Consider the following 15,032-nt stretch of genomic DNA (forward strand, 5'->3'; position numbering starts at 1 on the left):
GTAATTTCATATTTCGGTTTAGGGGGGGGGGTAATAACTTTAGGGAAAACAATATTCACACTATGTGGATTATAAACATGTTAGAGAGCCATCACATCATGATGTAACAGGGATGAGTGGCGATTCAAAGTACAACAGGAGGCTTCTGTAAACTGCAATACGTGTTAAATATGTTCTACATACAGCCATGACTGAGTGGTTTCACAAACTCCCTTTAAAGGTTTTGTCAGAAAGTTGTAACAGGCCTCATTCAACAGTCTAGAGATTAACCTAGAGACACCAAAAACATCAACGTTTAGAGCAGCTTGGAGATTATTCCCCATGTAAGGGGGGCAAAGATCTGATTTACCTAACCCTTTACATACCAAAGGAATTTCCAGAGTTAGCAAACCCTGACACTGGGTATGATAACTCTGACTCGTATGTCTAAGGATTATTGTAGATGTTTACACCTGAGGGAGTTTACAGTAGGTCAATTAGATGTATAAAGGCAAAGAGAGCAACAAATTGACCTACGTGACCTCAAAGGACAGCCTACTTTATAATAGAGAATGCAGGGATGTTGTGACGACCCTCCCACTCTGTCTGCCGTATTCTCTCTTTGTTCTTGTTTCCTTATTAGGATGCCGGTGGGCGGAGTTGGGAGGGTCGTCAGCTACATGGGAAACACCTGGGCCCGGTGTGTCCCAGGATAAATACACCACTTCCCAATTCATGGAGGAGACTCTCTCCAGTCAGACCCAGACAGATTTTGGTTGTGGCCTGGTTGTGGTTATTTGGTTTGTTTGTGTTGGCAGCCTTCAACACCCCTACTTATCCCATGTGTACACGCAGCCACTCACCTACACTACTGACTGCTGACTACACACACACCATTGTTAATTGTATTTACTTTAGTTAATAAATATAGTTTGTTATTCCTTATCTCCATGTGGTCTCCCTTTTGTTACGGGCTTTGAGCCGGTTCGTGACAATGTGTACTGAACATGTACCCTTTATAAAACATAGCGATCTACGGTCAAATGCATCTAAAGTTTTTAATGAAGTGGCCGCTGCATTTAATTTAGATTACTTCAACATAGTCTAGAACCAGTAAGACCATTGATTGAATGATCTGCTTTGTGCTATTGAGCAAGAGGCCTGACCCATTTCTATGTAAGAAGCAGCATCTTTATATTATTTTTTATATTCAGCTTCTTAATTAACTAACACATAAATATGTTTTTTATTTTATTTTTTAAGTTTAAGCTTTTTTAAGTTTAAGCTTAACGTATATACTAGTACAACATATTAGGTACATACACTTCAATCATTGAAGTAATCTAAATTAAAGACTATTGTTGTACATTGAATATCCACTAGCAGATTTGTGTAGCATGCATCTCCACTATATCTGTCATGTTACTGTGGTCTTTTTAAAAGTCAATAAACATGTGTGTAAAATGTACACTTTTGTTTCACTGTAGATTTGTTTACGCCCACCTAGAAACACCTGATTTATCCCACAGCATTAATGAATAAGATGTGTAGAAAATGAATCTGTTTAAGTCATAAGTAAAGGCCTTTCCTAAAGAGACTGTCATGATTGACTGTGGCCCATATTTAACCCGTATTGCTTGTTACAGAAGACCACTGTTGTACATTGGATATCCATTCATTCCTGTTACACCTTTATGTGTTGGCTCTCTATGTCTGTACATAGGGTGAAATGCGGTTTCACTAAAGTTATTACACCCTAAACCTGAATCTGAAATGACCTTTAGGATCTTTCTCTGGGGTTCTAATCTCCCCGGTGTACATGCACTGAACAACCATAGGATGGTGCCACCTGGAAGCTCGGTGCCTGTACATATAAAGACAACTACATAGGAAACTCAACAGGGTGTTAGGCCTAGAAACAGTATTTAGATGGCTGTTTTATTGTTGTTGAAAGCTTGAAATGTACACAATGCGAAGGGACCTTGTTTCTAACACACACACACACACACACACACACACACACACCCACGCACGCACACACACACGAGCGCACATGGCTTTTTCCGCAAGTTTTTTTCTCCGGGACAGACTGTGGTAAGAGTGAAAAACGAGAGAGTTCAGGACGTCGTTAGATACTTTTTAAAAACATCTTTATTTCATTAAAAAAATCATGTACATACAATTTATAGCCGTTCATAATGAAGGTCTTTTACTCTGCCTTTCTTACAGATACAGGGGCCTGGTATAGCCATCCACCATTATCCGTGTTCTGCCTTTCTTACAGATACAGGGGCCTGGTGTAGCCATCCACCATTATCCGTGTCCAATTCCCCATCAAACTGCCTGGCTCTCTTGCACGGTCCATCAAAACTCCGTAAGTTTTCCCTCCAGGGGTATATAATCCGTCGGGCCTTTAGGTCCTGGCTCTGTCTCAAGGACAGCCGCGGCCAGCGCTGTAACTGTTCACCATTTTGGAAAAGACTGTCCAGCTTATTCAGAAGTGTTATGAAAATTGGATAATCCACCCATTTAAAACTAAACACAGGAATAAAAAAGTTTACATCTTTGCATGCTGGGGAAGATACAGAAGAATTGACAGACTTTGTAGCATTAGCACCATCATAAAGTTCACAGGCTAAAAATGTCACTTTGGCGTCAGGGCTATAGGCCATTGAAGCGATTCTTAGGGCCTTCAGATCACTGCGGCCGCAGACCTGTTCTTTCAACGCATATCCGGGCACATTTGTACCACTCAGGGCCTGTTCAATTTTACAGAGCACCAGCCTAATCTTTAGCCATTCTCTCATCCGCAGAGCAGGAGAAAAACTCCCAGGTTTTGCCTGATAAAGGGGTTTGGGGCCACTGTCTGTGAATATCTTTACCGTAGAATCCTCCGGCTGGAATATGTAAGACATATGTCCCTCACTCGTACCCAAAACTCCTTTAAAACATTCTGGAGCTTCACACAGAACTTCCTCAATGCTTTGGTCACTGGGTTCATGACAAGACGTGCATAACATACCGAAAATTGGCATAGGTGTCATTTTTGTTTAATATTCCGGGGGTTATCATGTACAGTCTTACGCATGTATTGTTCTGGGGCTTTATAAGGCGTCTGCAAAGCCCAATACCCCAGGACATTCATGTTTCATAGACAACAACCCGGAGGGCAATACAATAGGGGGGCTTACTCTTTGAAATGTCCCCCCACCCCGTTCCAAACAGGACACTAGACATCAAACATCATGACAACTTCAAAGACATCATAAAACTCTTTTCATACTCTAAGCCGTGAGAACCAGGAACAGGATGCCCAAACACATGGTCACTTCCTACCCCCCACCCCACCAGGATGTCCTGACCGGAAGCCCAAACACATGGTCACTTCCTACCCCCCACCCCACCAGGATGTCCTGACCGGAAGCCCAAACACATGGTCACTTCCTCCCCCCCGCCCCACCAGGATGTCCTGACCGGAAGCCCAAACACATGGTCACTTCCTACCCCCCACCCCACCAGGATGTCCTGACCGGAAGCCCAAACACATGGTCACTTCCTACCCCCCGCACCCCACCCCACCAGGATGTCCTGACAGGATGCCCAAACACATGGTCACTTCCTCCCCCCCGCACCCCACCCCACCAGGATGTCCTGACAGGATGCCCAAACACATGGTCACTTCCTACCTACGTGTGCATGCAGGACCCTATGTAAATAAAGTAGATGTCACACGTCATCATGACATAGGGTCATAAATCAACATTTTGACGCGTGACATCTACTTTATTCTCTCTAACATTGTGTTTTATTCATAATGTTTTACTAACATACATTTATTATGAGTAATTAACATTGTGTTTTATTCATAATGTTTTACTAACATACATTTATTATGAGTAATTAACATTGTGTTTTATTCATAATGTTTTGCTGACATACATTTATAATGAGTAATTAACATTGTGTTTTATTCATTATGTTTTACTAACATACATTTATAATGAGTAATTAACATTGTGTTTTATTCATTATGTTTTACTAACATACATTTATAATGAGTAATTAACATTGTGTTTTATTCATAATGTTTTACTAACATACATTTATAATGAGTAATTAACATTGTGTTTTATTCATAATGTTTAACTAACATACATTTATAATGAGTAATTAACATTGTGTTTTATTCATTATGTTTTACTAACATACATTTATAATGAGTAATTAACATTGTGTTTAATTCATTATGTTTTACTAACATACATTTATAATGAGTAATTAACATTGTGTTTTGTTCATTATGTTTTACTAACACACATTTATAATGAGTAATTAACATTGTGTTTTATTCATAATGTTTTACTAACATACATTTATAATGAGTAATTAACATTGTGTTTAATTCATTATGTTTTACTAACATACATTTATAATGAGTAATTAACATTGTGTTTTATTCATTATGTTTTACTAACATACATTTATAATGAGTAATTAACATTGTGTTTTATTCATTATGTTTTACTAACATACATTTATAATGAGTAATTCACATTGTATTTTATTCATTATGTTTTACTAACATACATTTATAATGAGTAATTAACATTGTGTTTTATTCATTATGTTTTACTAACATACATGTATAATGAGTAATTAACATTGTGTTTTATTCATTACGTTTTACTAACATACATTTATAATGAGTAATTAACATTGTGTTTTATTCATTATGTTTTACTAACATACATTTATAATGAATAATTAACATTGTGTTTTATTCATTATGAGTTTTCATTCCAGTACACGTGATATTTTGTCTCGGACACTCCGTTTGAATACTCGACCGTAAATGGTATTATTTCAAAAGCAGAATAGGTATTTATTTGGTATTTACAGATGATCAGAATGAGCCATAGGAAATACATTGTGACTGTTCTCGTCCTTCAGCCTGGTCTGAGGAGATGGTGATGTCTGGTCCTTCAGCCTGGTCTGAGGAGATGGTGATGTCTGGTCCTTCAGCCTGGTCTGAGGAGATGGTGATGTCTGGTCCTTCAGCCTGGTCTGAGGAGATGGTGGTGTGGTCCTTCAGCCTGGTCTGAGGAGATGGTGATGTCTGGTCCTTCAGCCTGGTCTGAGGAGATGGTGGTGTCTGCTCCTTCAGCCTGGTCTGAGGAGATGGTGGTGTGGTCCTTCAGCCTGGTCTGAGGAGATGGTGGTGTCTGCTCCTTCAGCCTGGTCTGAGGAGATGGTGGTGTGGTCCTTCAGCCTGGTCTGAGGAGATGGTGATGTCTGGTCCTTCAGCCTGGTCTGAGGAGATGGTGGTGCCTGCTCCTTCAGCCTGGTCTTAGGAGATGGTGGTGTGTAGTCCTTCAGCCTGGTCTGAGGAGATGGTGGTGTCTGCTCCTTCAGCCTGGTCTTAGGAGATGGTGGTGCCTGCTCCTTCAGCCTGGTCTTAGGAGATGGTGGTGTGTAGTCCTTCAGCCTGGTCTGAGGAGATGGTGGTGTCTGCTCCTTCAGCCTGGTCTGAGGAGATGGTGGTGTGTAGTCCTTCAGCCTGGTCTGAGGAGATGGTGATGTCTGGTCCTTCAGCCTGGTCTTAGGAGATGGTGGTGCCTGCTCCTTCAGCCTGGTCTTAGGAGATGGTGGTGTGTAGTCCTTCAGCCTGGTCTGAGGAGATGGTGGTGTCTGCTCCTTCAGCCTGGTCTTAGGAGATGGTGGTGTGTAGTCCTTCAGCCTGGTCTGAGGAGATGGTGGTGTCTGCTCCTTCAGCCTGGTCTGAGGAGATGGTGGTGTGTAGTCCTTCAGCCTGGTCTGAGGAGATGGTGGTGTGTAGTCCTTCAGCCTGGTCTGAGGAGATGGTGATGTCTGCTCCTTCAGCCTGGTCTGAGGAGATGGTGATGTCTGCTCCTTCAGCCTGGTCTGAGGAGATGGTGGTGTCTGCTCCTTCAGCCTGGTCTTAGGAGATGGTGGTGTGTAGTCCTTCAGCCTGGTCTGAGGAGATGGTGGTGTCTGCTCCTTCAGCCTGGTCTTAGGAGATGGTGGTGTGTAGTCCTTCAGCCTGGTCTGAGGAGATGGTGGTGTGTGGTCCTTCAGCCTGGTCTTAGGAGATGGTGGTGTGTAGTCCTTCAGCCTGGTCTGAGGAGATGGTGGTGTCTGGTCCTTCAGCCTGGTCTGAGGAGATGGTGGTGTGTGGTCCTTCAGCCTGGTCTTAGGAGATGGTGGTGTCTGGTCCTTCAGCCTGGTCTTAGGAGATGGTGATGTCTGGTCCTTCAGCCTGGTCTGAGGAGATGGTGATGTCTGGTCCTTCAGCCTGGTCTGAGGAGATGGTGGTGTGTAGTCCTTCAGCCTGATATGCCTGGTCTGAGGAGATGGTGGTGTGTAGTCCTTCAGCCTGGTCTGAGGAGATGGTGGTGTCTGCTCCTTCAGCCTGGTCTGAGGAGATGGTGGTGTCTGGTCCTTCAGCCTGGTCTGAGGAGATGGTGGTGTGGTCCTTCAGCCTGATATGCCTGGTCTGAGGAGATGGTGGTGTCTGGTCCTTCAGCCTGGTCTGAGGAGATGGTGGTGTGTAGTCCTTCAGCCTGGTCTGAGGAGATGGTGGTATGGTCCTTCAGCCTGGTCTGAGGAGATGGTGGTGTGTGGTCCTTCAGCCTGGTCTGAGGAGATGGTGGTGTGTGGTCCTTCAGCCTGGTCTGAGGAGATGGTGGTGGCTGGTCCTTCAGCCTGGTCTGAGGAGATGGTGGTGTGTAGTCCTTCAGCCTGGTCTGAGGAGATGGTGGTGTGTGGTCCTTCAGCCTGGTCTGAGGAGATGGTGGTGGCTGGTCCTTCAGCCTGGTCTGAGGAGATGGTGGTGTGTAGTCCTTCAGCCTGGTCTGAGGAGATGGTGGTGTGTGGTCCTTCAGCCTGGTCTGAGGAGATGGTGGTGTGTAGTCCTTCTGGAGAACCTGGAGCCCCAAACAGGTACAATCTGTTATTTGAATAAAAGACAATGTCATTGGAAGATTATCCCAAGTGATATTTAATTTTGAAGTGTTGGTACTTTTTTCTGAAAATGTGCAGGCATGGCAGAAGGCTTGTCCTCTGGATAGACTAAGGCAAGGCTATGTTAAGGGGGGTCTCCAGCATATGGCAGAAGGCTTGTCCTCTGGATAGACTAAGGCAAGGCTATGTTATGGGGGGTCTCCAGCATATGGCAGAAGGCTTGTCCTCTGGATAGACTAAGGCAAGGCTTTGTTAAGGGGGATCTCCAGCATTTAACAGCATTTAACGAATTTAACAGAAAAGGAGACATGAGGTAGTCACCCAAGTAAGTGTCATGAAGTTTTGATAATGAAACCATTTGGAAAATATGACATCATGTTATGTTCCCAAATGTACTTGTTAAAGGTTTTAGACTAGAGTATGTTATACTGTAACTATAACTAAAATGGTTTTAGACTACAGTATGTTATAACTATAACTAAAATTGTTTTAGACTACAGTATGTTATAACTATAACTAAAATGGTTTTAGACTACAGTATGTTATAACTATAACTAAAATGGTGGCATGAGTTTTACAAAAAGCATCAAATATACAGTACATTTCCAAAAGTATGTGGACACGTGCTCACCGGCCATCTCATTCCAAAATCATGGACATTAACCTTTCTCGACCCGGGGTTCCGCTAGCGGAACATCCAAAACATTCCGCTGCCTTCGCAGAGCGCGAAATTCAAAAAATTTTTTTTTGAAATATTTAACTTCCACACATTAACAAGTCCAACACAGCAAATGAAAGATAAACATCTTGTGAATCCAGCCAACATGTCCGATTTTTTAAATGTTTTACAGCGAAAACACTATATATATTTATGTTAGCTTAGTGCGGATAATAGGACTAAACATTTTCCACTGAAATACAAAATAACATCATAAATGGTTCTTACTTTTGCTGAGCTTCCATCAGAATCTTGTACAAGGAGTCCTTGGTCCAGAATAATCGTTGTTTGGTTTTAGAATGTCCTCTTCTCCTGTCGAATTAGCAACCTTAGCTAGCCAAGTGGCGCGAAGATGTCCATCTTCACCAAACGCAGAGAACGGAAAACGCCAAAACTCCCGATAAACGTTCAATAATCTGATAAAACTATATTGAAAAAACATACTTTACGATGATATTATCACATGTATCAAATAAAATCAAAGCCGGAGTTATTAGACGTCTATACCGAACGCTTTTCAGAAGCCAATGTCCTTCCAATTTCCTGTGCCTTGCAAGACAAAGGAAATTGGGGTCACGTCATTCCAAGAGCTCTTGTTCGACCTCAGATCAAGCTAGACACCCCATTTCACCTCCCACTGCCTGTTGACATCTAGTGGAAGGCGTATGAAGTGCATGTATATCCATAGATTTCAAGCAATTGAATAGGATGGCCCTGGAACAGAGCCTCGATTTCAGATTTTTCACTTCCTGTCAGGAAGTTTGCTGCAAAATGAGTTCTGTTTTACTCACAGATATAATTCAAACGGTTTTAGAAACTTGAGAGTGTTTTCTATCCAATAGTAATAATAATATGCATATTGTACGATCTAGAATAGAGTACGAGGCCGTTTAAATTGGGCACGATTTTTTCCCAAAGTGAAAATAGCGCCCCCTACACACTTAATATGGAGTTGGTCCAGCCTTTGCTGCCGTAACAACCTCCACTATTCTTGGAAGGCTTTGCACTACATATTGGAACATTGCTGCGTGGACTTGCTTCCATTCAGCCACAAGAGCATTAGTGAGGTCGGGTACTGATGTTGGGTGATTAGGCCTGGCTCGCAGTCGGCGTTCCAATTCATCCTAAATGTGTTCGATGGGGTTGAGGTCATGGCTCTGTGCAGGACAGTCAAGTTCTTCCACACCGATCTTGACAAACCATTTCTGTATGGACTTCGCTTTGTGCACTGGGACATTGTCATGCTGAAACAGGAAAGGGCCTTCCCCAAACTGTTGCCACAAAGTTGCCAGCACAGAATCATCTAGAATGTCATTGTATGCTGTAGCGTTACGATTTCCCTTCACTGGAACTAAGGCGCCTGGCACAAACCATGGAAAACAGCCCCAGACCATTATTCCTCCTCCACCAAACTTTACAGTTTGCACTATACATTGGGGCAGGTAGCGTTCTCCTGGCATCCACCAAACCCAGACGTGTCAGTCGGACTACCAGATGGTGAAGCGTGATTCATCACTCCAGAAAGCACGATTCAGCACTCGGCTGCCCCATTCTGTGAGTTTGTGTGGCCTACCACTTCATGCTTGAGCCGTTGTTTCTCCAAGATGTTTCCACTTCAAAATAACAGCACTTACAGTTGATCAGGGAATCTCTAGCAGGGCAGAAATGTGATGAACTGACTTTGTGGAAAGGTGGCATCCTATGACTGTGCCACGTTGAAAGTAACTGATCTTTTCAGTAAGGGTCATTCTACTGACTATGGAGATTATATGGCTGTGTGCTCGGTTTTATACACCTGTCAGCAACGGATGTGGCTGAAATAACCAAATCCACAAATTTGAAGGGGTGTCGACATACTTTAGTATTTATGCATATATGTATATATATATATCTTTTTTTTAAGTAACCTTTATTTAACTAAGCAAGTCAGTTTAATTATTAAGAACAAATTATTTATTACAATGATGGCCTACCAGGGAACAGTGGGTTAACTGCCTTGTTCAGGGGCAGAACGACAGATGTTTACCTTGTCAGCTCCGGTTACTGGTCCAACGCTCTAACCACTAGGCTACCTGCCGCTCCAAAAGTGTAATATAGTGTAATATGCACATACATTTATACTAACTAGACACAGACGCACATGTCATGGCAACGTTGGTTTACGCAGCGCATACGCAGAAACACATTATCGGGTATAACGGTCGTCTCACGCCGAACTGCGCATGTGCAGGCCATCAAACCAAAGACACTCCTTCGATATAAAGTATTTTTTAACTAAAATAATAACCTGTCAGTTTGTCACTTTCACGAAGTTGGAGTAATAACATGTTCAACTACTTAAAACATTGGCTCGAATCTAGGTTTTGCCTTTAGATTTCGAGAAAATGTACAACTAAGGAATCATTTTTCACTTAATGACTTCTCAAACCCCAAATCACGGCTTTGGTCTACTTCCTACAGTCTGCTTCCCCTGCGGTCCCGGTAGACTCGGGATGTTGCGTCTCTGGGTTTAGGAATTCTGGTTATGTAATTTCCTCATGAAGTTGAAAGTAAGTTTGTAGACGAATGCACTTACAAAATGGATGTTGAAACTGTGGCGCACATTTCTCGGCAACATTAGAAGTCGGGTGAAAGTATTGATTTGAAGGAAAGACGAGCAGACTCTGGTAAGTCTAGAGGCTACATACAAACTATTATAAAGTTAGTTCGTCTTCAGACATTTAATAGTCCAGAGTAGGTTTGATCTATGATCACTGATCATCATGTGTGTAGTGCTGGGGAGCGCGAGGGAGCACTTTCAATTTGAGAATACACGAAAAAATTATTCTGATCAATTCTAAATAAATTATATTTAATTACCAGGTAAATGGTAACGTTACTGTTACAAAAATATAGCAATTTCTAATCAGATTTTAGGACGGTTTACTGAAGCTGAATAGTAAAAAAACAATTGGAGGATGGATTTTATTCATCTTCTAAAACAGGGCTCTCCGATCCAGTTCCTGGAGAGATACCATCCTGTAGGTTTTCACTACTATTCAAAACTAGTCACCTGATTAAAATAATTAGTTGGTTTATAACTTAAATCAGGTTAGTTACAACTGGGGTTGGAGTGAAACCCTACCGGAGGGTAGAGCTCCAGGAACAGCGTTGGAGTGAAACCCTACCGGAGGGTAGAGCTCCAGGAACAGGGTTGGAGTGAAACCCTACCGGAGGGTAGAGCTCCAGGAACAGGGTTGGAGTGAAACCCTACCGGAGGGTAGAGCTCCAGGAACAGGGTTGGAGTGAAACCCTACCGGAGGGTAGCGCTCCAGGAACAGGGTTGGAGAGAACTGTAATGATAGGCAATTCAATAGGCTACATCTGTCGGTACAAACTTTGAAGAAATTTTGACGTAATTTACATATTTTCTTGCGCTCCCTCACCTAAAAAAAATACATCACTGCTTATCAAGCCGACCGACCTGATGGCCTGGCTACATTCTCTGTCCTGCTACTGGTAGGACTATAACATTATGTGAACTGATCTGAACAGGTTTAGACTGGTCATCTATGATATGTAGGCTATAGCCGAGGTATAGACCTCGATGTGCATATCACTAACAACCCACTATTATACATTATAACCTAGCCTACTTTACATAGTATAACATCTACATATCACTAACAAACCCACTACTATACATTATAACCTAGTCTACTTTACAGAATATAACATCTGCATATCACTAACATCCCACTACTATACATTATAACCTAGTCTACTTTACATAATATAACATCTACATATCACTAACAACCCACTACTATACATTATAACCTAGTCTACTTTACATAATATAACATCTACATATCACTAACAACCCACTACTATACATTATAACCTAGTCTACTTTACATAATATAACATCTACATATCACTAACAACCCACTACTATACATTATAACCTAGTCTACTTTACATAATATAACATCTACATATCACTAACAACCCACTACTATACATTATAACCTAGTCTACTTTACATAATATAACATCTACATATCACTAACAACCCACTATTATACATTATAACCTAGTCTACTTTACATAATATTACATCTACATATCACTAACAACCCACTACTATACATTATAACCTAGTCTACTTTACATAATATAACATCTACATATCACTAACAACCCACTACTATACATTATAACCTAGCCTACTTTACATAATATAACATCTACATATCACTAACAACCCACTACTATACATTATAACCTAGCCTACTTTACATAATATAACATCTACATATCACTAACAACCCACTACTATACATTATAACCTAGTCTACTTTACATAATATAACATCTACATATCACTAACAACCCACTACTATACATTATAACCTAGTCTACTTTACATAATATAACATCTACATATCACTAACAACCCACTACTATACATTATAACCTAGTCTACTTTACATAATATAACACCTCTTACTTGTTGCAAAAAACCTTTCTGAATTGATCAATGATTTCCCCCTCAGATCAATCACTCCAGTTTTATCCATTCTGTCTATATTCTCAGATACATTTAGAAAATAACAGATTGAAAGACAATGAATAGCCTGCTGTTAGTGAATACAAATAAGTGTGAGACATGGCCTTGTGTTGCTGTACTGTTTATAACTACCTTAACAAACAGTGACTTATTATTATTATTATTATTATTGTACTGTCTATAACTACCTTAACAAACAGTGACTTATTATTATTATTATTATTGTTGCTGTACTGTCTATAACTACCTTAACAAACAGTGACTTATTATCATTATTATTATTATTGTTGCTGTACTGTCTATAACTACCTTAACAAACAGTGACTTATTATTATTATTATTGTTATTATTATTGTTGCTGTACTGTCTATAACTACCTTAACAAACAGTGACTTATTATCATTATTGACAGTTACCATGGAGATGAAATGTCAACTACATGTTCATGTGATGCATTAAATCACCTGACTGTTTCTATGTCTGTTAGTAAATGTTTTATAAGAGATAATTATTAAATGAGAACAATTGACATTCAAGAATTACTGTTAACCACAACCAACATGTTGGATCTCTGTTTAGGGGTCAGTGCTCTAAAATGAGTCTCTCTGGGGAGAGAGAGGAGGGGGGCCCTGCCTCTAAAATGAGTCTCTCTGGGGAGAGAGAGGAGGGGGGCCCTGCCTCTAAAATGAGTCTCTCTGGGGAGAGAAAGGAGGGGGGTCCTGCCTCTAAAATGAGTCTCTCTGTGGAGAGAGAGGAGGGGGGCCCTGCCTCTAAAATGAGACACTCTGGGGAACATGACACCAAAGCTAAGAGGTGAGATTACAATTGTGTTTAAAAACTATTGAGTGTTTATTTCCTAAATACTATTTACACAGTTTTTCACATTTGTTTTTTAATCAGAAATTGTTGTTCTTGGGTACCTTCCATTACTGTCCTCAGATGTTTTATTAGTATATTTTAGATGTGTATGAAATTTGTTTCTTAGCAAAACGCAATATTTCCATTGTTTAGCTGAAATTGAATGTTTGTATCCTGTATATTTGACTCTGATATGTGGTTGTCTCACCTAGCTATCTTAAGATGAATGCACTTACTGTAAATCGCTCTGGATAAGAGCATCTGCTAAATCAGGGGTTCTCAATCCGGGGTCTGTGGAGGTACTGCAGGGGTTCTCAATCCGGGGTCTGTGGAGGTACTGCAGGGGTTCTCAATCCGGGGTCTGTGGAGGTACTACAGGGGTTCTCAATCCGGGGTCTGTGGAGGTACTGCAGGGGTTCTCAATCCGGGGTCTGTGGAGGTACTGCAGGGGTTCTCAATCCGGGGTCTGTGGAGGTACTGCAGGGGTTCTCAATCCGGGATCTGTGGAGGTACTGCAGGGGTTCTCAATCCGGGGTCTGTGGAGGTACTGCAGGGGTTCTCAATCCGGGGTCTGTGGAGGTACTGCAGGGGTTCTCAATCCGGGGTCTGTGGAGGTACTGCAGGGGTTCTCAATCCGGGGTATGTGGAGGTACTGCAGGGGTTCTCAATCCGGGGTCTGTGGAGGTACTGCAGGGGTTCCACGGCACCCTGACTACTCGTTGCAATGGAAGACATTTGATAGAATTTTCACGACACAACCACTTTGCCTACTCTTAATTATTGACTAATATAATGGAATGCATATTTTTTTAACCAATTCTGATCGTTTTTACAAGCAGAATTTGGACAATATTACCGTTATATCAACACACTCTTCACACCCGTTTAACAACTCTAAATAGCTTTGGCATAGTAGTCATCAAGCCCCTTGCCAATAATGTTGCCTACAACGTTGCATACAATGTTCATATTCATCCAACACATATTACACCCTAGATGCCTTCAATTGACCATTTTATAGCCACGCCCAATTTAGGATTATTTTTTAACAATGTGATGTTGTGCTCCAAAGGGAGAACTTGAAATAACATGATGTAGATAATTAAATAATCAAAAGAAAAACGTGTTTATTATACACTCTTAGAAAAGAAGGTTCCTTATAGAACCAAAAAGGCTTCTATCACTTCCTTAATATATGGAACCACTAAAAGTTATAACATTTATAAAATTATAAAATTATATATTTTTGGGTTCAGTGAAGAAGAACCTCTAGAGTTCTGATCAACGAAAGGTGAATGTTTTGAGGATGTGAACCCAGCAGCCCTCCAGTGGTCAGATCAATTCCGCCTGATTTTTCCAGCGCCCGCCCAGGGATTCGAACCAGCCACCTTTCAACCATAAGTCCAATTCCTTTGGGCAAAAACCTGAGTTAATCTTCAAAAATTAACATGATTTAATCTGCCAAAATTAAGACAAAATGGTATCACTTGTTATACATAAATCATTGCCAAAGGCACAAGACATACTGTTGCATGTAGGTCTATATTATTTATAGATTGATCATATAGAAATATAAAACATTATTTTTAACTACTACAAAGCAATTACATGTGGCGCAGGAACCACTGACTCACTGCATGATTCTATAGTATTATCAAGACACCTGCTGTTAACTCTTAATCCTTATTTTGATGTATGACACTTGTATCTTCATGAAAGTTAAATATTTATATTTCTGTCATTTGAATTTCGCGCTCTGCAATTTCACCAGATGTTGTCGAGGTGTCCCACTAGCGGGATGCCTATCCCAAAGAGGTTTTAACGTGTACACAGTTGAACAGGGAGTTCTCACAAAGTAGCCTTGTTTAACCTTGTTAATAATAAGCTGAGGTCAATGTTCACGGTTAATGCAGACAGGTTTCATTGCCAACAATAGCAAAGCAG

The 15,032-nt window shown here is 41.0% G+C and overlaps 2 protein-coding genes across 5 annotated transcripts in view; one reads left to right on the forward strand and one right to left on the reverse strand.

Moving 5' to 3' along the window:
• Nucleotides 1-15,032, reverse strand: part of LOC139583060 (NACHT, LRR and PYD domains-containing protein 12-like) — a 175,406-nt gene that overhangs the window by 106,238 nt on the left and 54,136 nt on the right. The gene's annotated exons all lie outside the window — the stretch shown is intronic.
• Nucleotides 9,613-15,032, forward strand: part of LOC139583688 (NLR family CARD domain-containing protein 3-like) — a 672,088-nt gene continuing 666,668 nt past the window's right edge. The window contains exons 1-2 of one of the 4 annotated variants that reach the window (XM_071326905.1): nucleotides 9,613-10,344; nucleotides 12,810-13,043. In XM_071326905.1, coding sequence (XP_071183006.1) covers nucleotides 12,826-13,043 — 218 coding nt within the window. In that variant the 5' untranslated portion in view covers nucleotides 9,613-10,344; nucleotides 12,810-12,825. The remainder of the gene's footprint in view (nucleotides 10,345-12,809; nucleotides 13,044-15,032) is intronic. The other 3 variants (XM_071326078.1, XM_071415422.1, XM_071416179.1) reach the window with 3 other exon arrangements.

This window comes from Salvelinus alpinus, chromosome 1, assembly GCF_045679555.1.
Source record: "Salvelinus alpinus chromosome 1, SLU_Salpinus.1, whole genome shotgun sequence".
Taxonomy (NCBI): Eukaryota; Metazoa; Chordata; class Actinopteri; order Salmoniformes; family Salmonidae; genus Salvelinus; species Salvelinus alpinus.